The following is a 24827-nucleotide window of genomic DNA, read 5'->3' as shown; positions in this document are numbered from 1 at the left end:
CCGCATCCTGCGTTTCCGGGAAGGCCGCTACAAGAAGAAAGCATGTCAGAAGCCATCAAAGCCGAAATAAGCTGAAAAATGCAAATTTTCGAAGACCTAAAGTAAGACTGGCGGCAGCCGGCACGAGCCGACTGCCCCCAGCCCGAAGATGGAGATTCCGAAGCTCTAAAGTAGGGATCGGCGGCGCAGCCGGCACGAGCCGACCGCCCCCGGCCCGAAGATGGAGATTTCGAAGCTCTAAAGTAAGAGCGGCGGCAGCCGGCACGAGCCGACTGCCCCCGGCCCGAAGATGGAGATTCCGAAGCTCTAAAGTAGGATCGGCGGCAGCCGCACGAGCCGACCGCCCCCAGCCCGAAGATGGAGATTTCGAAGCTCTAAAGTAAGGCGGCGGCAGCCGGCACGAGCCGACCGCCCCGGCCCGAAGATGGAGATAAAAAAAAAGATAAGTTTCTGCAGCCGGCTACCAACGGAGGCTGGCAGCCGACAGCCGAAAGCCGGCAAAGGGAAAGGAATATAGAGGCACTCACCCGAAAAACCGCGATCAATCGTGCCCATAAGGTCCGTCCAGTGCTTGGCAGTAGCCGCCAGCTCCGTGGACTTGGCGGTGACCTCCTCCTGAAGCGCAAGCCGCTGCTTCTCCACCTCCGCCAGCCGCCGGCTCAGATCCTCCACCTTCTCCTTCTCAGCCGTCCTGAGGGAGGAAAGCTCAGCAAGATGATTCTTCTCAAGCAGGCGCAGCCGCTTCAACTCCCCATCAGCCACCTTGAGCTTGGCGGCTGCAGATCGGCCCGCCTCCTCGCTCTCGGCGCAGCGAGCGCGAGCAACTCGGAGATCCGCCTCCGGCTGCGGGACCTTGGCGGCCTCACCTGCGGGGCAGATGGAAAAAAGTGTCAGCCAACAAAGGCAAAAGAAAGAAAACGTTAAGTCGGAAGAAGCAAAAGCTTACCCTTGACGGTCTCCAGCTCGCGAGCCAAGGCGGCCCGCTCAACCTTGGCCTTGTGGTAGCTGGTTACCACTCGGTTGTACAAGACGGTGCGGCGCTCCTCAACCGCCTGAAAAAGAGTCAACCGTTTAGGCGAAACCTGGGCCGGCTCCGAGCAGCCGGCCCATGCCTCGGAGGGCTACCAGGATAACAATAAAATCGCAGAAAATAAGATAAGAGCCGCTTACCTTGTCAGCATCTTCCAGCGTCTTCAGCTGGGCCAGAGCCTCGGAGGCCTTGGTCTTAAGGCTGGCGCGGTAGCCAGAGTAAAGCATCTTCAGGGGCGCCGTGCCAGGCTGCCCCTCCCGGTTGTATATCTCGCTGGAGTCCGCCTGGTGCCAGGCCCTCTCCATGGTGCCAGCCGAACCGAAACTGGAATCCGAGGCGGATGGCACGGCCGCCAGCCGGGCGCCCTTGGCCACGTGCAGATCCTGCTGCGGCACCGATGGGGCTCCCGTCTTCACCAACGCCCGGGAGTCGGCGTCCTCGGCGCGCGCCGGCTCCTTCCCAGCCGGCTCCGCCCTCGGCGGCTCCGAAGCCGGAGGCGGCGCGGTTGGCCCGGTGGGAACCACCTCCGGCTCTTCAGGTGGCACAGCCCCGCCGGCTCCAGCTCCGGCCGCTGGTGGCACACCTCGGCCAGCTCCAGCTGTCGGCCCCAACAACGGCGCGCGGTGTGGGAACAGATCGCCAAGAGTGGGCCTCGGGGCCGACTCGCCCTGGGCGCCCTGGCCCGGCGCTGAAGGAGGCGCAGCCGAAGTAGAGGCCCCCGCGGAAGGCGGCGTAACCACGGGCGGCACGACGACAACGGGCGGCGCGCGCGCAAACGTGGAAGGCGGCGGCGTCGGCTCCCTCTGCCGACGAGGCGGCGGCGCGGCACGGGCAGCCGGCCCAGAGGCACCGCCCTGGGTGAACTTTATGGCGGCCCTTGTTGGAGATATGCCCAAGAGGCAATAATAAAAGTGGTTATTATATATCTTTATGTTTATGATAAATGTTTATATACCATGCTATAATTGTATTAACCGAAACATTGATACATGTGTGATATGTAAACAAACAAAGAGTCCCTAGTAAGCCTCTTAACTAGCTTGTTGATTAATAGATGATTAGTTTCATAATCATGAACATTGGATGTTATTAATAACAAGGTTATATCATTGTATGAATGATGTAATGGACACACCCAATTAAGCGTAGCATTAGATCACGTCATTAAGTTATTTGCTATAAGCTTTTATTACATAGTTACCTAGTCCTTATGACCATGAGATCATGTAAATCACTTATACCGGAAAGGTACTTTGATTACATCAAACGCCACTGCGTAAATGGGTGGTTATAAAGGTGGGATTAAGTATCCGGAGAGTATGAGTTGAGGCATATGGATCAATAGTGGGATTTGTCCATCCGGATGACGGATAGATATACTCTGGGCCCTCTCGGTGGAATGTCGTCTAATGTCTTGCAAGCATATGAATAAGTTCATAAGAGACCACATACCACGGTACGAGTAAAGAGTACTTGTCAAGAGACGAGGTTGAACAAGGTATAGTGTGATACAGATGATCAAACCTCGGACAAGTAAAATATCGCGTGACAAAGGGAATTGGTATCGTATGTGAATGGTTCATTCGATCACTAAAGTCATCGTTGAATATGTGGGAGCCATTATGGATCTCCGAGATCCCGCTATTGGTTATTGGTCGGAGTGAGTACTCAACCATGTCCGCATAGTTCGCGAACCGTAGGGTGACACACTTAAAGTTGGATGTTGAAATGGTAGAACTTGAATATGGAATGGAGTTCGAATATTTGTTCGGAGTCCCGGATGAGATCCCGGACATCACGAGGAGTTCGGAATAGTCGGAGAATAAGATTCATATATAGGATGTCATTTTATGTGAATTAAAATGATGCGGAAGGTTCTATGGAAGGTTCTAGAAGGTTCTAGAAAAGTCCGGAAGAACACACCTAGGAAGGTGGAGTCCACATGGGACTCCACCACCATGGCCGGCCAACCCTAGTGGGGTGGAGTCCCAAGTGGACTCCCCCATAAGGGGCCGGCCACCCCCTATGGAAGGTGGAATTCCCACCTCTAGTGGGAATCCTAGCTTGGGAAGGTTTCCCACCATATGGAAGGTTTTGGGTTCGGGTCTTATTCGAAGACTTGTAGTCCAACACTTGGGGCTTCCACCTATATATAGAGGGCCAAGGGGAGGGGCCGGCCACACCAAAGCCACAAGCTTGGCCGCCCCCTATAGTGGCCGGCCACCCCCTCTCCCCAAACCCTAGCGCCCCGCTCCTCCACCATATCCCGCACGCTTAGCGAAGCTCCGCCGGATTTCTCCACCGCCACCGACACCACGCCGTCGTGCTGTCGGATTCAAGAAGGAGCTACTACTTCCGCTGCCCGCCTGGAACGGGGAGGTGGACGTCGTCTTCATCAACAACCGAACGTGTGACCGAGTACGGAGAGTGCTTGCCCGTTCGTGGCGCCGGAACCGATCGTGATCAAGATCTTCTACGCGCTTTTGCAAGCGGCAAGTGAACGTCTACCGCAGCAACAAGAGCCTCCTCTTGTAGGCTTTGGAATCTCTTCAAGGGTGAGACTCGATAATCCCCTCGTTGCTACCGTCTTCTAGATTGCATCTTGGCTTGGATTGCGTGTTCGCCGTAGGAAATTTTTTTTTTCTATGCTACGTTATCCTACAGTGGTATCAGAGCCGTGTCTTTGCATAGATGGTTGCACGAGTAGAACACAATGGTTTGTGGGCGTTGATGCTCTTGTTATCTTTAGTTGAGTACTTTGCATCTTTATGGCATAGTGGGATGAAGCGGCTCGGGCTAACTTTACATGACCGCGTTCATGAGATTTGCTCCACGCTTGACATGCAACTTGTATTGCATAAGTGGCTTTGCGGGTGTCTGTCTCTCCTACTATAGTGAAGATTCAATTTACTCTTCTATTGACAACACTAGTATCACCGTTGTGGTTGATGTTCGTAGGTAGATTGGATCTTGCTCGAAAACCCTAAACCACGTAAAATATGCAAACCAAATTAGAGAACGTCTAACTTGTTTTTGCGGGGTTTGGTGATGTGATATGGCCATAATGTGATGATGAATATGTATGAGATGATCATTATTGTATTGTGGCAACCGGCAGGAGCCTTATGGTTGTCTTTAAATTTCATGTTGAGTAGTATTTCAAAGTAGTTGTAATAGTTGCTACATGGAGGACGATCATGAAGACGGCGCCATTGACCTTGGTGCTTCGCCGACGATGATGGAGATCATGCCCGTTGATGATGGAGATCATGTCCGTGCTTTGGAGATGAAGATCAAAGGCGCAAAGACAAAGGGCCATATCATATCACATATGAGCTGCATGTGATGTTAATCCTTTTATGCATCTTATTTTGCTTAGATCGCGACGGTAGCATTATAAGATGATCCCTCTCACTAAAATTTCAAGATAATAAAGTGTTCATCCTTAGTAGCACCGTTGCCAAGACTTGTCGTTTCGAAGCATCTCGTGATGATCGGGTGTGATAGAATCAACAAGTGCATACAACGGGTGCAAGTCGATTTGCACATGCGGATACTAAGGTGGCCTTGACGAGCCTAGCATGTACAGACATGGTCTCGGAACACGTGATACCGAAAGGTAGAGCATGAATCATATGATTGATATGATGAACACTTTGAGTGTTCGCCATTGAAATTACATCTTGTCTCGTGATGATCGGGCATAGATATGATGGATTTGGTTCGTGTGATCACTAAGACAATGCGAGGGATATTGTTTTGAGTGGGAGTTCACCTAGTTTTTAATTATGTTAAATTAAAATTTGAACTCAATTTGTCATAAACTTAGTCTAAACTATTGCAAATATGTTGTAGATATGGCGTCCCCAATCAATTTTAACCGAGTTCCTAGAGAAAGAAAAACTTAAGAGCAACGGTAGCAACTTCACTAACTGGTTCCGTCATGTGAGGATCTTCCTCAATGGCGGAAATCTGCAATATGTGCTTGATGCACCGCTAGGTGACCCTCCTGCGAACCGAAACCGATGAAGTAAAGAATGTTTACGCGACTCGGAAAACTCGGTACTCTCAAGTTCAGTGTGCCATCCTATGCAGTCTGGAATCCGATCTTCAAAAACGTTTTGAGCACCACGATCCTCATGAGTTGATGAAAGAGTTGAAGACTATTTTTGAGACTCATGCGGCCGTGGAATGCTATGAAGCATCGAAACATTTTTTCAGCTGTATGATGGAAGAAGGCAGCTCCATCAGTGAGCACATGCTCGTCATGACCGGGCATGCGAAGAAACTCAGTGACTTGGGAATAGTGATTCCTAACAGATCGGGGATTAATCGTGTCCTTCAATCACTGCCACCAAGTTACAAGAACTTTGTGATGAACTACAATATGCGAGAACATGAACAAGGAGTTTCTGAACTCTTTGGCATGCTAAAAGTCTGCTGAGATTGAGATCAAGAAAGAGCACCAAGTGTTGATGGTCAACAAGACCACCGGTTTCAAGAAACGAGGGCAAGTCTAAGGGAAAATTCAAGAAGGGTGGCAAGAAAGCTGCCACGCCTCCTGTGAAACCTAAGTCTGGCCCTAAGCCTGATGCTGAGTGCTATTACTGCAAGGAGAAGGGACACTGGAAGCGTAATTGCTCCAAGTATTTGGCGGATCTGAAGAGCGGCCTTGTCAAGAAGAAGAAAGAAGGTATATCCGATATACATGTTATAGATGTTTATCTCACTCGGTTCTCGTACTAGTACCTGGGTATTTGATACTGGTTCGGTTGCTCATATTTGTAACTCGAAACAGGAACTAAAGAATAAACGAAGACTACTGAAGGATGAAGTGACGATGCGCGTTGGAAATGGATCCAAAGTCGATGTGATCGCTGTCGGCACACTTCCTCTACATCTACCTTCGGGATTAGTTTTAAGCCTAAATAATTGTTATTTTGTACCCGCGTTAAGCATGAACATTATATCGGGATCTTGTTTAATGCAAGACGGTTATTCATTCAAGTCCGAGAATAATGGTTGTTCTATTTTTATGAATAATATCTTTTATGGTCGAGCACACGAAAAGAATGGCTTATTTACGTTAGATCTCGATAGTAGTGATACACATATACATAACATTGATGCTAAGCGAATTATATTGAATGATAATTCTACTTATATGTGGCACTGTCGTCTTGGTCATATTGGAGTGAAACGCATGAAGAAACTCCATACCGATGGATTACTTGAATCACTTGACTTTGAGTCACTTGATAGATGCGAAGCATGTCTGATGGGAAAAATGACTAAGACTCCATTCTCGGGTATAATGGAGCGAGCTACTGACTTATTGGAAATCATACATACGGATGTGTGTGGACCAATGAGTGTAGCATCGCGCGGTGGTTATCGTTATGTTCTAACCTTCACGGATGATTTGAGTAGATATGGGTATATCTATTTAATGAAACATAAATCCGAAACTTTCGAGAAGTTTAAGGAATTCCAAAGTGAAGTAGAAAATCAACGTAACAAGAAGATTAAATTTCTACGATCTGATCGCGGAGGTGAATATCTGAGTTATGAGTTTGGCATGCATTTAAAGAAATGCGGAATACTTTCACAATTGACACCGCCGGGAACACCACAACGAAACGGTGTGTACGAACGTCGTAATCGAACTCTCTTAGATATGGTTCGTTCTATGATGTCTCTTGCTGATTTACCTTTATCATTTTGGAGTTATGCATTAGAGACAGCCGCATTCACTTTAAATAGAGCACCATCAAAATCCGTTGAAACGACACCGTATGAATTATGGTTTAATAAGAAACCTAAGTCTGTCGTTCCTAAAAGTTTGGGGTTGCGAAGCCTATGTAAAAAAGTTACAACCGGACAAGCTAGAACCCAAAGCGGAGAAATGTGTCTTCATAGGATACCCTAAGGAAACTATAGGGTACACTTTCTATCACAGATCCGAAGGCAAGATCTTTGTTGCTAAGAACGGAACCTTTCTTGAGAAAGAATTTCTCACTAAAGAAATGACTGGAAGAAAAGTAGAACTCGATGAGATTGAAGAATCTCTACTCGTTGATCAGAGTAGCGCAGTACCGGAAAATGTTCCTGTACCACTTACACCGGCAACAGAGGAAGCTAATGATAATGATCATGAAACTTCAAATGAGACAGCTACTGAACCTCGCAGATCGACAAGGGATCGTGCCACTCCAGATTGGTATGATCCTTGTCTAAATGTCATGATTGTGGATAACAATGATGAAGACCCTGCGACGTATGAAGAAGCGATGATGAGCCCAGATTTCAACAAATGGCAAGAAGCCATGAAATCCGAAATGGGATCCATGTATGATAACAAAGTATGGACTTTGGTAGATTTACGTGATAGCCGCAAGGCTGTCGAGAATAAATGGATCTTCAAAAGAAAAACAGATGCTGATGGTAATATTACTGTCTATAAAGCTCGACTTGTCGCAAAGGGTTTCCGACAAATTCAAGGTGTTGACTACGATGAGACTTTCTCACCGGTAGCGAAGCTAAAATCTGTGAGGATTTTGTTAGCAATAGCTGCATTTTTCGATTATGAGATTTGGCGGATGGATGTCAAAACGGCGTTCCTTAATGGAGACATTGAGGAAGAGTTGTATATGGTACAACCCAAAGGTTTTGTCGATCCTAAAAATGCTGACAAAGTATGCAAACTTCAGCGTTCAATCTATGGACTGAAGCAAGCATCGAGAAGTTGGAACCGACGTTTTGATAAGGTGATCAAAGACTTCGGGTTTATACAGTGTCATGGAGAGGCCTGTATTTACAAGAAAGTGAGTGGGAGCTCTGTAGCATTCATAATATTATATGTAGATGACATATTATTGATTGGGAATGATATAGAACTATTAAGCAGTGTAAAGGGTTATTTGAATAATAGTTTTTCAATGAAAGACCTTGGTGAAGCATCATACATATTAGGCATCAAGATTTATAGAGATAGATCAAGACGTCTAATAGGGCTATCACGGAGTACATACCTGGACAAGATTCGAAGAAGTTTAGAATGGACGAAAGTAAGAAAGGATTCTTACCTATGTTACCGGGCAAGGTCTTGAGTAAGACTCAAGGTCCGGCTACGGCGGAAGAAAGAGAAAGGATGAGTCGGATCCCTATGCCTCGGCGATGAGGCTCTATCATGTATGCCATGCTATGTACAAGACCGGATATAGCACATGCTCTGTTAGTTTGACTAGCGAGATATCAAAGTGATCCGAGAATAGAACATCTGGACAGCGGTCAAGAATATCCTGAAGTACTTGAAAAGAACTAAGGATATGTTTCTTTGTTATGGAGGTGACCAAGAGCTCGTTGTAACAAGTTACACCGATGCAAGTTGGAACACCGATCCCGATGACTCTAAGTCACAATGCAGGTACGTGTTTATATTGAATGGTGCTGCATGGTAAGCTGGGCAAGCTCGAAGCGGTGCACGGTGGCGAAATCCTCAACGAGAATCGGAGTACATAGCGGCTTCGGAGGCTTCATCGAAGCGGTATGGATGAAGAGGTTCATTGTAGAGCTCGGTGTGGTTCCTAGTGCATTGGACCCACTAGTCATCTATTGTGACAACATGGGTGCCATCGCCAATGCACAAGAACCAAGGTCACACAAGAGGTCTGAAGCATATCAAGCTGCGTTATCATTCGATTCACGAGTACATCGAAGATGGAGAAGTAAAGATTTGCAAAGTACACAGCGATCCGAATGTAGCAGATCCAGTTGACTAAAGCTCTCCCTAGGGCAAAGCATGACCAACACCGAATGCCATGGGTGTTAGGTACCTTACAATGTAATCTAGATTATTGACTCTAGTGCAAGTGGGAGAGCTGTTGGAGATATGCCCAAGAGGCAATAATAAAAGTGGTTATTATATATCTTTATGTTTATGATAAATGTTTATATACCATGCTATAATTGTATTAACCGAAACATTGATACATGTGTGATATGTAAACAAACAAAGAGTCCCTAGTAAGCCTCTTAACTAGCTTGTTGATTAATAGATGATTAGTTTCATAATCATGAACATTGGATGTTATTAATAACAAGGTTATATCATTGTATGAATGATGTAATGGACACACCCAATTAAGCGTAGCATTAGATCACGTCATTAAGTTATTTGCTATAAGCTTTTATTACATAGTTACCTAGTCCTTATGACCATGAGATCATGTAAATCACTTATACCGGAAAGGTACTTTGATTACATCAAACGCCACTGCGTAAATGGGTGGTTATAAAGGTGGGATTAAGTATCCGGAAAGTATGAGTTGAGGCATATGGATCAATAGTGGGATTTGTCCATCCCGATGACGGATAGATATACTCTGGGCCCTCTCGGTGGAATGTCGTCTAATGTCTTGCAAGCATATGAATAAGTTCATAAGAGACCACATACCACGGTACGAGTAAAGAGTACTTGTCAAGAGACGAGGTTGAACAAGGTATAGTGTGATACCGATGATCAAACCTCGGACAAGTAAAATATCGCGTGACAAAGGGAATTGGTATCGTATGTGAATGGTTCATTCGATCACTAAAGTCATCGTTGAATATGTGGGAGCCATTATGGATCTCCGGATCCCGCTATTGGTTATTGGTCGGAGTGAGTACTCAACCATGTCCGCATAGTTCGCGAACCAGTAGGGTGACACACTTAAAGTTGGATGTTGAAATGGTAGAACTTGAATATGGAATGGAGTTCGAATATTTGTTCGGAGTCCCGGATGAGATCCCGGACATCACGAGGAGTTCCGGAATAGTCCGGAGAATAAGATTCATATATAGGATGTCATTTTATGTGAATTAAAATGATGCGGAAGGTTCTATGGAAGGTTCTAGAAGGTTCTAGAAAAGTCCGGAAGAACACACCTAGGAAGGTGGAGTCCACATGGGACTCCACCACCATGGCCGGCCAACCCTAGTGGGGTGGAGTCCCAAGTGGACTCCCCCATAAGGGGCCGGCCACCCCTATGGAAGGTGGAATTCCCACCTCTAGTGGGAATCCTAGCTTGGGAAGGTTTCCCACCATATGGAAGGTTTTGGGTTCGGGTCTTATTCGAAGACTTGTAGTCCAACACTTGGGGCTTCCACCTATATATAGAGGGCCAGGGGAGGGGGCCGGCCACACCAAAGCCACAAGCTTGGCCGCCCCCTATAGTGGCCGGCCACCCCCTCTCCCCAAACCCTAGCGCCCCGCTCCTCCACCATATCCCGCACGCTTAGCGAAGCTCCACCGGATTTCTCCACCGCCACCGACACCACGCCGTCGTGCTGTCGGATTCAAGAGGAGCTACTACTTCCGCTGCCCGCTGGAACGGGGAGGTGGACGTCGTCTTCATAAACAACCGAACGTGTGACCGAGTACGGAGGTGCTGCCCGTTCGTGGCGCCGGAACCGATCGTGATCAAGATCTTCTACGCGCTTTTGCAAGCGGCAAGTGAACGTCTACCGCAGCAACAAGAGCCTCCTCTTGTAGGCTTTGGAATCTCTTCAAGGGTGAGACTCGATAATCCCCTCGTTGCTACCGTCTTCTAGATTGCATCTTGGCTTGGATTGCGTGTTCGCCGTAGGAAAATTTTTGTTTTCTATGCTACGTTATCCTACAGCCCTGGCCAAACAAACAAAAAAGGTTGAGTGCAAGGAAAGAAAAGAAAAGGAATCAAACGATAAAGAAAGCAAAAAGGACTCACCCGGCCATCTCCGGGACCTTCTTGGGCCCTTGCTGGCGCTGTCTCTTGGCCCGGCTCTCCAGCTTGGCCGTGTTCCCGCCGGCGGCCCGCTTCTTCTTCGGCGCGGAAGTCGCCGAGGCGGCAGCGGCCTCGTGCGCGAGGGCACCGCCCGGATCGGTCCCGTGGTGGACGTGGCCGGCTCCACCTCCTCCTCCTCCCCGCTGCTCCGGCGAGGGCGGCGGGTTGTGCTCCCCTTGGCCGCCCTGGTCGGGCACCACCGGCAGGTCATCGTCGCCGGCTTGATCGCCGGCTTGGTCAGCCGGATCCACGTGATCCGGCGTCCAAATCTTGTGCGCCAAGTCGCCGTCCTCGACTTCTTGGCGGGGGAAAATCTGGAAAGCAAGAACAAATAAATAACAAGTGGGCCACGCAGCCGCAAGTCGAAAAACGCAAGCCGAAACATCAACTTACCCGCTCAGGCGGCGCGGCCCGGTCATAAGGCGGCATCCCCCACTCCCAGGCTTCCGGCAGGTTGGCCTTGGTGATGTTGTTCACCCGGTGGGCGACTTGGACTTGGTGAGCGCCACCTTCGACGTCCGGGTCGGATCCAGCCGGCCGGACATATGCCCGATCTTGTGAACGCGACCCTGGAGTGGTATCACCCGGCGCTCCATGTAAGTGCACAGGAGGTCCTCGGCGCTCAGCCGGCCCTCAGAGACGCACTGCCCCAAGAAGTCCCAGAGGAGGTTAACCTCCGCGTCCGGGTCCGCCGACTTGGCGTTGTGACCCCAGTTGAGCCGGGTGGTTGGAGGAGCCGGATTGTACTCCGGCAGGTTGATCCGGTCGAAGGCTGGGTTGGCGTTCTTCACGTAGAAGAACGACATCTGCCAGTTCTTCACCGAGTCGACGATCGGTATCTTCGGGAAGAGCGAGCCGGCGCGGGGATATATGGAGGCGCAGCCGCAGGTCCTCAGGCGGCCCTCGGTCATTTGCGACTTGAGGTAGAAGAGCCGGCTCCAGAAGTCGACGTCCGGCCACAAGCCGGCGTAGCCCTCCATAAAAGCCACATAGCAGCTAAGGAGGACGCACGCGTTGGCCGGCAAGTGGTGCGGCTGCAGGCCGAAGAAGTCCAGGAACCGGCGGAAGAAGGCCGAAGCCGGCAGACCTAGCCCACGGTCAAGGTGCGCGCCGAAAACGACGCGCTCGCCGGGCTCCGGCTTGGGCTCCACCTCCGCGCCAGGCGCCCGCGTGACCACCTCCCGAGGAATCCGGCGGAGGCGCACCAGTCGCTCGATGTCGTCGTCGTTCATGTACGAGCCCCTCCAGGACCCGCTGGCGGAGGCCATTGTCGAAGAAGAGGAGGAAGAAGACCAGCCGAGATCGAAGGGCGAGGAAGAACCGCTCCTCACCGGAGGAGAGCGCGGCAGCGACGAGCGCAGCGTCGAGCCACGGGGCCCCGTGGCGTCGGCTTGGCGTGCGGGCGGCTGCTGAACGGCGAAGAGCTCCGGGCGCGAAAGGTCGCCGGGGTTCGCCAGGAGGTCACCGGAGAAGAAGTGGCGGCGTGCGAAGAGCGCTCGAGCGAAGCGAGAAAGAGAAGTGAAAGTGAGGACGCGAGGAAGAAGAAGGGCACCTCGGTTCCGCGCCGGGGCATTTATAGCCGCCCGGCGCGCCGGTTACGTGGCCACGTGGCGATCGTGGGCCACGTAGGGATTAACTGCGGCCATAACTACCCCCCACGACCGCTGCGGTTACCGGAAACCGTCGGGCCACTATCCCACGACCGCACCGGATCCGGAGGAGACAGCGATGTGACCAGACGAAACGGCCACGCTGACGAAGCCGTCAGAACGGTCAAGTCGGGCGCGGGACTCGAGGCGGCGGAGTTGACGGAGCACCCAAGCCGGAGCCGGACGATAAAATCAACCCGGCCCCAAATTCTGGCAGCAAGCCGGAAGCATCATCAACACTTAAGAAAAAATGAAAACAACAGGAGCAAAAAAGGCGTCCGGCTGGAGGAAGCCGGACGGGACGAGCCGGACGAGGGCGCAGCCGGCTGAGTGAAAATTCTCAGCTGGCCCCTCCGGGAGCCGCCCGAAACAAGCGAGAGATATACAAAGCCAGGGAAACCTGCCTAGGTCCTTCTTAACGCAGGACCTTGCCAGCTTCGGGGGCTAATGTCGGGGGGAAGACCCCGGGTAGGGCAATGGACGCGGAGCGGCCGGCTTGAGGTTGGCCGGCTCGCGGCAAAGGCCGGCTGAGGAGCAGCCGGCTGGAGCCGTGGCCGGCTGCCTCGGGAGCCGGCTGGCTCTAAGTCCTAGTCGGCTCTGGCTGCGGCCTTCAACGCCGTAGCCGGGCCGGCTTCCACAAGCCATATCCGACCGAGGGTTTGTACCTCGGACCGACTCGAGGCTGGCGAGTCTTGCACTCGGAAGGAACTGGGTAGGTGAGCCGGGTTCAAAGGTCCACGCTGACCTCATCTCCCGTAAAGTACGGGGCACTGTAGAGCAGCAGTGCCACGCGCCAGACAGGCCATCATGGCGTACGTCGGACCGTACGCGCTACAGAGCATGATGACGACAACGACAACACCTCCCACGCCGCTGACCTGAGCAGGCGGATGGGACGTGCCACTACGCTCAACGGCTCCCTGATGTCAGCGCCTCGGGAAGGGACAGGAGCCGAAGCCGGCCATGCTGGCCACTAGACTCTAGGGACTTATATGTAAAGTACCGGTGCCTATATAAGCCGGGCTACCCCCCTCGTGCGGGGGACGATCGATCACTTCCCATTCACTAGTCTTAGAGCTGCCCTGTGAGAGAGACCTTCGTCTACCTTAGCCTCCCAGGAGCAGCCGGATATACAGCTCAAGGAGCACCATTGTACTGTGATACTTCCATATACATTCATAGCAGGAGTAGAGGTGTTACCTCCATCGGAGGGCCTCGAACCTGGGTACGTCGCCGTGTCGCTCGTGCCCATACCCGCATCCGGATACCGCCGTGAGACCACAAGGAACCACATCGATTAGCCACCCTATGGCATATGTCATGACAATACCACGACATTCACGCAATCGTCGGCGTGCTCGCCGTTCCCGCGGCTGTCGTCCACACCGAGCTCAGCGATGTTGTCCATCATGATCTACATCGTTCACTCGCTCACCCAACCGAAGCAATCGACCCGCATCGGCTAGAATCGCTGCCGCCATAGTCATCTTCTCCATCTCCGGCCCCGGGCGCCGCCGCATCATGATTCGTGTGGAACGCGTCGGCCATTGCTGGTGGTGTTGGCACTCCTCCGGAAGGGCGCTGGGCTGGCGACGGAGCGGTAGAGGTGGAGGACAAGCTCGGTGTCGCGGTCATGGCGCGGCCATGGCGGCAAGACAGCAGTGTGTCCCTTCCCTTTCCTACCATCCGAACGACAAAAACGGGCAGGAGCTAGGTGGTATGCCAAGTTTTAATACCTGCAGGGATTTGGGTGTAGAGACGGGGTTCACCCAATTACTCGGCGGATTAAATTCACTCGTGGATTAATTCCGCTGCAACCGAACGAGGCCTGAAGAAGATCCAATTATCTAAAATCTAGGCACATGATACACAATTGTAAACCAAGGAAACCATTAATTTAAAACAAATGCACGGGAGGAAGAAGAGTTGTACTAGTATCTCGGTGTCTGGTCAGACAGCTCTCACATATGTGGGATAGCTGGACCATGGTTGCGTAGTCGGCGGTGTAGGAGTTGGTGATACAAGTAATTATGTAGGTAGTATTGGTGAGATTGTGCCGACCGGCGATGGCTGACGGGTAGAGAAGCAAGGAGAGGCATAGCAAGGCCGAGGAAGAAGGGAAGGAGAATACTGCCGAGGCAATACCAAATGGGTAGTCCCTCGGGGTGGAGATGACCCATATGACTAGGGAGGTTCATAGCCGACTTATCGCCGCCACTTCCTAGTGGGCTTGCACAAAGAGACATGTGCTAGCTCACACCTAGGTCGGTCCAATAGGAGTCCAAGAGCAACATGACACAAATAGACTTGGAGTAGAGTACAAGTAGATAGGTGTCGGATCCCTTAGGGACACCGCATCCTCAACTGACTCGGGTAAATTTGCAACCCTAACTCAGTCGTGTATATAAGGCCAACATGGATCTTCCTAGAGAGGACAAGAGCCAACTCATTGAGAACTCACCTTAGCGCTAATCGCAGCCTAAGTCACAAGATTCAAGACCCTTGTAATCACCTTTACGATCAATCTAGTAAAAGCATGAGTAGGTCTTCACAGAGAGAGAGAGAGAGAGAGAGAGAGAGAGAGAGAGAGAGAGAGAGAGAGAGAGAGAGAGACGAACATGGGTCCATCTTGTACCGATCTCGTCTTTGTTAGCCTTGAGCGACGTCTCCTTCACTATTTTATACAAACACGTGTCCATTTTGTACCGATCTCGTATTTGTTACACCATCTGAATTTTATGGACAAGAAATTTTGGGTTTGCTAGTTTTCATTCTACATCATTGATTTCTATCATGATTCGTGCACTTAAGTTTTATAAGTTGGGTTGTAACTAAGATTTTTTTGTTCAAGTAGTTGCAGTTGAAATTTTTGGTTGCGAATAAAGTCGCAAATAGGAAAAGTGCCACATAGTTTTTAGCTATCGTATTTTTGAGGAAGACTTTAATAGCCATCAGCAATTCATAAAACGTCTTGATTCGCAAAAAAATGTTTTCAAATCGTCAGATTTGCATCTTGATTTTGTGTTAATAATGGTGAGTTGGGTGAAGATTCGATGATGACCAACAGTATCCAGTCTTTTTTTAGGCACCATCTGTATTCTGTTTTCTCGCAAATACAGCCGCGTGTGCATGCACGTAAGAACATGCCAAGCGCCTACCCCAAGTCCCCAGCTATGTACGCCTTTCCACAACGGAGCAAGAAGACCGATTTTAATGGATTCGACATGTCCAAACTTTCCTACGCACGCCAAATTCAGGACCATCGGCAGTCGCCGCAGCGGCAGTCGCAGGTGCGGCAGGCGCAGCTTGGCCACCACAACGACGGCCAGCAGCACCAGCCGTCCGCCGCCGCGCCAGGTTCCGTCGCCGGCGCCTCCCCCTCCTCCAGCGTGGCCTCAAGGCTGCAAAATCAACACACAAGATCCGCACGTCAGGATGACGACGATGATAGACGACTAGCAGGGGATACGAAAACAGCGAACGCAATGCAAACGATCGAAGAGAGATGACGCACGCAGGGGAGACGGGCGTGCGCCTGCAGTCGCTGTCGGTTGAGGCGGCGAACCTGACTGACTTCGTGCTCATGCTACTGCCGCACTTCCCGCAGTCATCCTTCACGCACAAACCCCCGCTGGAGCTTCCCGGCGATGTCGACGACGACACCTCTGGGACGACCGGGAGCCTCGTGGCGGAGGAGAGGCGGTGGAACACCCCGGCGGCGTCGTAGTAGAGGTCGCCGACGCCATAGAGCGGGCCACCGAGCTCGCCGGAGTTTTCGAGCTGGATGCTGAAGAGCGACTGGTCGGAGGTGGCGCTCCATTCTGCGGGGCATGTCGACTGCGTACGGAACATCGACGACGGGAGCCTCTTCGGGTCGTACCCGGCAACGGCGGGCTGCCCCTGCGCCATCATTGTCTGGACTGCCGGCGGAAGGGTCGTCGGCACGAACTCTTGATCCGCCGCCTGCTCGGCGGCGGCCTCGATCTGGTAGAAGCTCTCGTAGGAGGAGGTGGAGGACAAGGACGACTGCCTGTCTAGCTCGGAGACGGGGATTCTCTCGCCCGACGATGGTGGGGCCGGCGACCAGGCCGGCGACGGCAGCGGTGATTCGGTCGCCGTCGAGAAGGAGTTGGAGTGGGATAGCTTGCGGTCGTGCATGGGCTGAGCGGCCGCGGCGGGATCCTTGATCTCGGCCGTCATTGTTGCGTCACGCGAGGTCGTGACTGGTGACGATTACCAGGTCGTCCACTCCGTTCTTGATTAACGATGCAGAAGGCGGCGTCACAACGCCGGGGATCTACACGAGGGACATAATTAACGTCTATGAGAAAACAAATCACATTGCAAGGGAAAAATGTAACAAACCAAATTGAATCGATCTTAAGGAGAATGGAGCCAATCAAATCAAATTGCAATGGAGAATTGCGCAAATCTCGATGGATGCTCCGTTCCTAATTACCTGCTGCCAAGAACGAATTGGGCGCGCATGGCACCGGCGCAATGGTCGGAGCTCGGCGGCGAGAAGCCGGCAAGGGCAACTCGAGAAATGGAGCTCCGACAGGAGACATGGATGGCCGGGCTAGGCTTTATATACGTACTTCGGATCGACGATGGACGAGGAAGAGGACGGGGCCATAAATTGCAGGGCAAATTAGGTGCTGCCATTTTGCTGGAAGCGGAACCTACTTTTGGCATGAAAAAGAAACGTGGACGAGCAGTTTGACGAGCTGATTTTGCAGCCAGCAGATATCGTAGCCGTTCGTGTCGCGCGGAGATCCGAGCCCGTTGTTGACCACTTTACATGCATGTGACAGTATGTATGCACGGAAACTAAAACCGGAGGCCGAACTACACGTGGGACTTTATTTCCAAACAGTCAACATTCATATTTCAGAATTTTTTTAAAAATCTGAAACAAAAAATTAGGGATAGCAACGTGCACAATCTCAATATAAAATACTTTACATCCTAGACTACAAGAAAATGACAAAATCTGAAAAATTTCAAAACCGTATAATTTGTCAGATTTTGTTATTTTGCGTAGCTTAGAATGTAAAGTAGTTTGTATCGAGATTTTATAGGTTTGTAGTATACATCATTGGCTACCGATTGAAATTTGTCTCAAATTTTTTAAAACTTTAAAATACTTATTTTAAGAGTTCAAAAAGAAAGCTACATGTACATCGGTCTCCATTTGTCCACTCTCTCTTGTAGATCAAGAAGGATACATCACCGAGCTGTATGTATGTTCACCTCGGAAGCACCGTTTGTTGCGGTGTTGGATCGATTGAATCACAGCGAGGACTTCATCAACCAACGTTGTCAAACTTTTTTCGCTCTTGTTCATCAAGAGTGTAATGATCATGTAATCTCGTTACTTGCATCTACCTTAGATTAGATCTTGATTTTTGCTCGGGCTTGAGATGTTTTTTTTTGTTTCTTATTGCACTTTCACTTCAATTTTGATAAATATTCCGACATCACACTCCTCTTAAATTTAGAATAGAAATTAAAATAGATGGACTAGTGAATGAGAGAGAGAGTGTGTGTATATGATGGGTGCCGTAGCCATTGTACCCTATTTTTTCGATAAAGAGCATATATTAATATCGCGGAGATAACAATTACACCTAGCCTCTGCAACAACATCATGCCCTAATGACATAAATGATGCACACAACCAAAAAAGAGAAAAAGAATTACAGAAAAGAAAGGTCCCACTACAGAGATCCATAATTTGAAGCAGCAACACTAACACCACCAAGACAACACCAGAAGCTCAGCTTCTCCATAAACGACGCCTTCAAGAAGGAAATAGTGCATAAATGCTATCGTCGCTCGATCGTAGATCTTAGGTTACTTCATGTGTAAATCTCAAAGCAAACAAAAGTGCATTTCTCTTCACTTGTCCGCTTGCATAACTAACCGAACATTCCTCCAAAAAAAGGGAAACATGGCAAACAAAACAACCATATGTTCCATCGTTTAATAGGAAAATAATTTTATGGAGTCTGGTCCAACTCCAGCAACTCACATGTGACATGACCACATGTCAATCGATGGAGTTAGTCCACAAAATTGAATTTGTGGAAGAGGTCCCATCAAATTATTTTACCCTTTAATGTCCAATTATTGCCTTGCACTGTTCCATCTCTCCATGAAACAACTCATCCTTCGGAGTGCAACATCCAGTATCTCCAAACTCATGTTGGCAAAGCACACTCTGAACCACCCAGGCTCCGAGCAATAGCAGGACGACCCCGGGGAGACGTTGAGCTTCGTCTCGGCCATCACCCGACGCCACAGCCTCAGCTCTCCTTCCACCGTCGCCTCGTCCAGCATCTCGCGCATGTCCACCCACACGAACAGCCCGGCGTTGCTGCGCATGCACCCGACGCCGGCGCGCGCGAGCCCGGCCACCACGTGATCGTGCCGCTCCCGGAGCCGGTCCCGGTTGGCGCGGATGTACCGCGCGGCGAAGGCCGTGTCCGAGAGCACAGCGGCGAGCGTCCGCTGCGTCTGCGACGAGACCCGCGTGAAGCTGGACATGCGCCGCGCCGCGGCCACGACGGCGTCGTTGTACGAGTAGACCACGCCGACGCGGAACCCCGGGATGCCGAGGTCCTTGGACAGGCTGTACACGATGTGGACTCGGCCGGCCATGCCATCGTCGCCGCGCTCGTCCACGAGTTCGGCCACGCTCACCATGTCCGGCAAGGCAAAGACTGAGCCGGAGTAAATCTCGTCGGAGATGAGGTGGATGCTGTTGCGCGCCACGAAGTCGAGGATGTCCTCCAGGACGGCTCTCTCGACCGTGGTGCCGACCGGGTTCGACGGGTTCGTGATGAGGACGCCGCAGACGCGCATCCCGGCTGCAGCGGCCTCCTCGTACGCGGCCTGGAGCGCGCCCGCGGTCACCTGGAACCCCGTGGAGCTGTCGCAGATCACCGGGACGATGTTCACGCCGGTTCTCCACCTCAGGTCCCTGTCAAACCTGCAACAAAACGCCACACATGCACGGGGCAGGCTCAAAACCACGTCACCAACTAAATCATGTCAACGGAACAATGCAGCTGGTTCAGTTACCCTGGGTAGTATGGGGTAGGGACGAGCAGCGCGTCGCCGGGGTTAGCAAGGATGAACGTGAGGAGCTCATTGGCGGCGGTGGCACCGGCCGTGAGGACGATACGGTCCGGATCGAACCTGGCCCTGCCACCCCTTATCTGCTCCATGAAGCTCGCCATTGCCATCCTGAAGGACCTGAGGCCATGATAGTCCTGGAACACGATGTTCTGCCTGAACCCGCCGCCGCAGTCCTGGTGCTCCCTCAGGTACTCCTCCAAGAGATCAAACGACACCTACACCAACAAACACTGCCTGATCAGCTTCCTGGAGCAGTGGCCAAGGACCAAAATAATTTAAGATAGGATAAACGTAAAAACTGATACAAAGATTAATTTGAGACATTATGTTTTCGATTTATATTAATTAACTTAACTTTGTCTAGATATACATGTATCTAGTCAACAAACATGTCTAGATACATCCGTATCTAGATAAAATAGAGTCAATTAATTTGCATCGAAATGAGTACATGATTCTAGCACAATCACTTAGTACAATAAAAATAAAAACATATTTGGTTATAACTTATACTATGTAAAACCTACAAACATACCAATAATATCACTTCAATGGTAAGGCTTGACCTTATTTCATGAAAAAATCTTCTATAATTCTATCGATCTAAAACTTTTGAATATACCTCGCTCACTTCCACCTCTGTGTTGATGATCTTTGTCACCGGAAAATCCATTTCAATTGTTTTCATCGCCACAGTTAAAAGAAACACCAACTCCGAGGTTATAATACCGTTGGACGTTCCTTTAAAATATCAAGAAATCTCTGAATTTTCTAATTCTTCACGTATGAATCATTGATAAATCTCTGTAATACAAGATTTTTTTTCACATTGCATCTAGAAAATGAGTATGTTTTTGGCTTAATTTTTGGTTTGAATACGATTTTGTGCAGTGTTCACTAAACAAGCATAACTTCCTCATATGTTTTTGATGTACAATCACTCAAATTATTAAGAAAAAATAAATACATCTAAGTATATTCACAAAAATCAAAGTAGGACAGCTTCCCTGCCTTGCCCTACAGAAACCTTTGCCCCCTGAAGCACATGAAGTGAACAAAGATCTGGCAACAAAAATAGCCGCTAGCTCTACCTGGTTCTCTGCGAGGCCCATCTGAATGACACCTGATGGATTCACGATGGGGTGATAGGGGTCCTCATCGTAAGCTCTCCACCCTGCGAAGTAGGGTGAGTCCTCGCCATGCGCCGCCGACCTCGCCATCTCCGATAGAGAGGGCTCAGGGGAAGCATGCAGACTACAATCCATGAGTCTTGATCAGCTGGTGCTCCGAGGATCCAGGGGGTTGAGAGCTCAAGCTGTCCGGTAGAAAATTTGCTGGTTTTCCAATGCCAATTGGGCAATGCAGGAGGCCAGGCCCTTTCAACTACAGTAGTATTTGTACACAAAATTTGTATATCTATGTTGAGTGTGAAATTGTCAAGACGGGTGAGTTGAAACATTCCGTTTTTCAAATGATAAACAAACAATTGAGGGGCAGTCAATGATTGGTTGTCTCTGTTTACTCATAACACGCTGTATTAACATTAACTTCTGTTTTAAGACAAAAAACAATATGGACTTCTTTGCGTACAATGATGCTGCTGCACCTGTGTCATGGTTATATTCCCATTTTGATCTTCATCCTTCAACATACTCGTAGGTTGGCCTACCTGTTGTGACGGAGAAACCGGCCGTTTGACTGGTCAGGGGCCTGGAGAGGGAATATTCCACAGCTAATTACGGGTGCACCCTATTTTTATTGAGACACTTTTAAGTTATTAAAAAATGTAAATTAAAATTATGGATGTTGGTTATGATATATGTTGTGAATCTGAATTTTTTTGTGTCAAAATATAACCATATATGACCTGTGCAAAAAAGAGAAGACATAAGTGAATATTGTCGTGTACTATTTACACATCATTTGTTCTTTTTGTGTAGATCACATATTATCATATTTTTGGATGAAACTTCACAGATCCACAAGATACACCACAATGTAGGTCCATAATTTTAGTTTACATTTTTAGAAAATTTAAAAGTGTGAAAATCGGATGCACCCGCAACTAGTTGCGGATTGTAGTTTCCCAGCGGCCACTAGCTGCCTGTAGCTTGTTTGTTTTTACTGGTTCGCTATCCTAATTTACTTTCCAGATAATTTCTTCTTTCCCCATCAAGCGTCAAATTGCAAGACAATTGTGTGCACAATTGTAGGCCTCAGGGAAGTGCATCCATGCATCTATTTACATGTTTCTAACTTAGTTATAACCATGTTCTAATGCACAATTCCTTGGAGCAACTAGTACCCTATGAATAAGTTGGTTTGGAAAGGTTGGGCACCCCTAAGGTAAAATTCTTCGCATGGGTGGCACTTCAGAACATGATTTAGACGGCGGATCGCTTTGAGAATTGTGGGTTTTGTCCGCTTTGCAAGCAAACCTAAGAGATGGTGGCTCACCTCTTTTCCTATTATTGCTACTCCAAGAGCCTTTAGGATATGATGAAAACTTGAATTGGTATCTCATCCATAAAAACAATGAGTGGGTGGTGGACCTCCCTCTCAAGTCTTGGTGGACCATGATGACTTGTGTGGCCAACCCAAGCGGTAAGGCCATAAAATCCCTCATAATGCTTGTGACTGACCATTTGGAAGGAGCGAAATGTAAGGGTCTTCAACAACAAAGCGGCGCCTACTACCATTTTATTCGCCGCCATTAAGAGAGAAGTAATACTTTGGGTTTCCACATAAGCAAAGCATTTAGATTTTGTAATGACGGGAGAGTAATCCCCTTAGAACCTTTTCCGTTTTCTCTTTGTTGCTTTGTTGTTGGTTTTATCAAGACTCTTCTCCTTAATTAATAAATGGAGGCAAATCTTTTGCCTCCCACATTCAATTCATAGTTACTGTTTAATTCAAAATTTTAAAGATCACATTTTTTACTTTATTGGATGTAACAGTGTCGCGACCGAGTCTTACTCGACACTCACTTAGTTTTACCATGGATGTCTGCACGAATCCACCTGGCGCAACGAGGCAGGTTCCATACAATATGCGTTGCGATGGGACATTTAGAGTATAATTATGAGTTCAGATTCATGTCAACTTCACTTAATTAGCACTCTATGTCTGAGCTAAATTTCTAATCCAACTTAAGTTCACACTGAGACGCATAATCTGTGTCACACTTTTAGAAGCAGCGGCTACTTTCTAAAGTCAGAATAAGATCAGTCTATTCTGATCTATGGTTATCATCATTGACGATGGTTGCTGCTCTGGTGCGCTGGTCCTTTGGGGTCTTAGCATGACGACTACAACGAGCTCTACTACGACAAGCTTTGCCTGACTTCGGTGATGGAGGGGTGAGGACAACGGCGCGTCTTCGGCTCGTGCTAGTGTCTGTAGTCGTCGCTAGGTGATCCAATGATCTATTTGTAATTTTTATTATTTTTAGATATCTTTGTACTACCGTTGATGATTATTAATAGATTGGTAGAATTTTCGCAAAAAAAAACATTATTCACACTGAAACGCATAATCGGTTTCGGGCTTTTAGAAAATTATTATCAAATCAATCTCTAGCATTGCATTCCTACTCGCAGGATCAGCCACCATACATGTTTGGCATCAATCCCAAGTTCCGAACATTATTCTCCAAAACAGTTATTCCTAGTTTTCAATATGCACTACAAAACTGCACAGGCAGTACCGATGGCACCAAGGCTTTGCAGTGGCCTCATATTCCGAAAAACCAATTCCACCCTCGTATTGATGTCTGGGCTTACCAGAACCTTTTATTTCCACTTTTTCTTTAAGATTGGTGCCGTTATTTTACAACTGAGACCCTTGACCGAATCCACGACCCTTTCTGTTTTATGGCAGATACCCTTCACTTCTTATCTCCTCGTTTCATCAATCTTTGCACAAATCAATGATACCTGAATTATCTGGGCACTTTCTTCTTAAGTAATTGATAAGGCAAAACTCTTTTCTTCGCTTCAAAAAATAAATAAAGAGATGGTGGGGCAGTTTCAAATTCCACAAAATATCATATCCCACATCTTTAGGTTATCCCTGGTCATGATCTTATTATGAGACATGAGCCACAGCCGCGAAAGATTCAAACTTTTGGGAGGATATGGATTTTCGAGATAGAAGATTTGAACTTTTAGACCATGGTCAGGTGACGCCGCAAACGGGGAGGAGCAACAGAGGAATATACTGGATCCCGTTGCAGCAGCCGAGTCGGGGTCACACTCCTGACTGATTGTGTGTGTGCGTGCGTGCGTGCGTGCGTGCATGTGGGTGGGGGTGGGGGTGGGGGTGGGAGTGGGAGACAACTTGTGCTCGGTTGGATTTTGATAGCTTTAAGAGATTTGAAATATGGCCTAAATAGTCACGATTGAGTGTGCTCGGTTGGATTTTGATAGCTTTAAGAGAATTATAACTTATACTTAGATGGGGTCGATGAAATGCCACAATTATTTTCATATTAAATATTGTATTGCATGGGTTTTGAGTTTGAGACATTTTGGCTCTAATACTATATTGTTTGATGTTCCGGCAAGTTCAACCAAAAGCCTAGACTGATGAAAAATGGTTGTTAATATATATATTCCAACACTTTAAGTGCTCTTCTCCAGCACTTTGTATTTTTGCTAGATACTACTTAAAAAAAATCAATAAAAATATACACAGTGAGGCAACTCACTGTACATGTTTCAAAAAAAAAAAATTTCCAACACTTTCCACTTGGAGAAGGGAACCAATTGTGCTCTTGAATTGAAAGCCTTCTGAACTATGATAACTTGAATATTGGTGAAATACGAAATCTCTTTTTTTTTTCATCCGCCAACATATTCAACATTCAATATGCTAAACCGTACTTTGGAAATTTGGAACTTGATTGTTTAGTACTTTGTGGAACTGAGAATTCATAAGATTCAAATTTTGAACATGCATAAACCATTTTTTTGCAAGCATAGGTAGGCCGTACTTTTTTTTAGCACATATACCTAGTATAGCTCGTTAAAAAAAGAGCACAATTCATTATAAATAAATAAACAAGAGAAAAGGCTGCTCAAGGTGTTTTCCAGGAGCGCAGCAGAATCTAACCTGCTGTTGTATGCCAGCCCAATCGGCCCAATGAAATGAGACCGCTGATGTAAGGTTTGGGTAACTACACTACAATCAAGGTCCAAT

The 24827-nt window shown here is 48.6% G+C and overlaps 2 protein-coding genes across 2 annotated transcripts; both read right to left on the bottom strand.

The window, feature by feature from the left end:
* Positions 1-15738: 15738 nt before the first annotated feature.
* Positions 15739-16685, bottom strand: LOC124647296. Its single transcript, XM_047187259.1, has 2 exons — positions 16011-16685; positions 15739-15879 (listed from the first exon to the last, which is right to left on the bottom strand). Exons 1-2 carry the CDS (start codon positions 16683-16685, stop codon positions 15739-15741), a joined length of 816 nt encoding a protein of 271 aa, XP_047043215.1.
* Positions 16686-18614: 1929 nt separating this feature from the next.
* Positions 18615-24492, bottom strand: LOC124647295 (1-aminocyclopropane-1-carboxylate synthase 7-like). The gene is made up of 4 exons (XM_047187258.1): positions 24466-24492; positions 20720-20869; positions 19572-19843; positions 18615-19479 (listed from the first exon to the last, which is right to left on the bottom strand). The coding sequence occupies exons 1-4, from the start codon at positions 24490-24492 to the stop codon at positions 18615-18617; spliced, it is 1314 nt and encodes a 437-aa protein (XP_047043214.1).
* Between the last annotated feature and the right edge of the window lie 335 nt (positions 24493-24827).

This window comes from Lolium rigidum, chromosome 4, assembly GCF_022539505.1.
Source record: "Lolium rigidum isolate FL_2022 chromosome 4, APGP_CSIRO_Lrig_0.1, whole genome shotgun sequence".
Classification (NCBI taxonomy): domain Eukaryota; kingdom Viridiplantae; phylum Streptophyta; class Magnoliopsida; order Poales; family Poaceae; genus Lolium; species Lolium rigidum.
The sequence above is the reverse complement of the archived record's forward strand: the minus strand, read 5'-3'. Positions and strand labels throughout refer to the sequence as shown.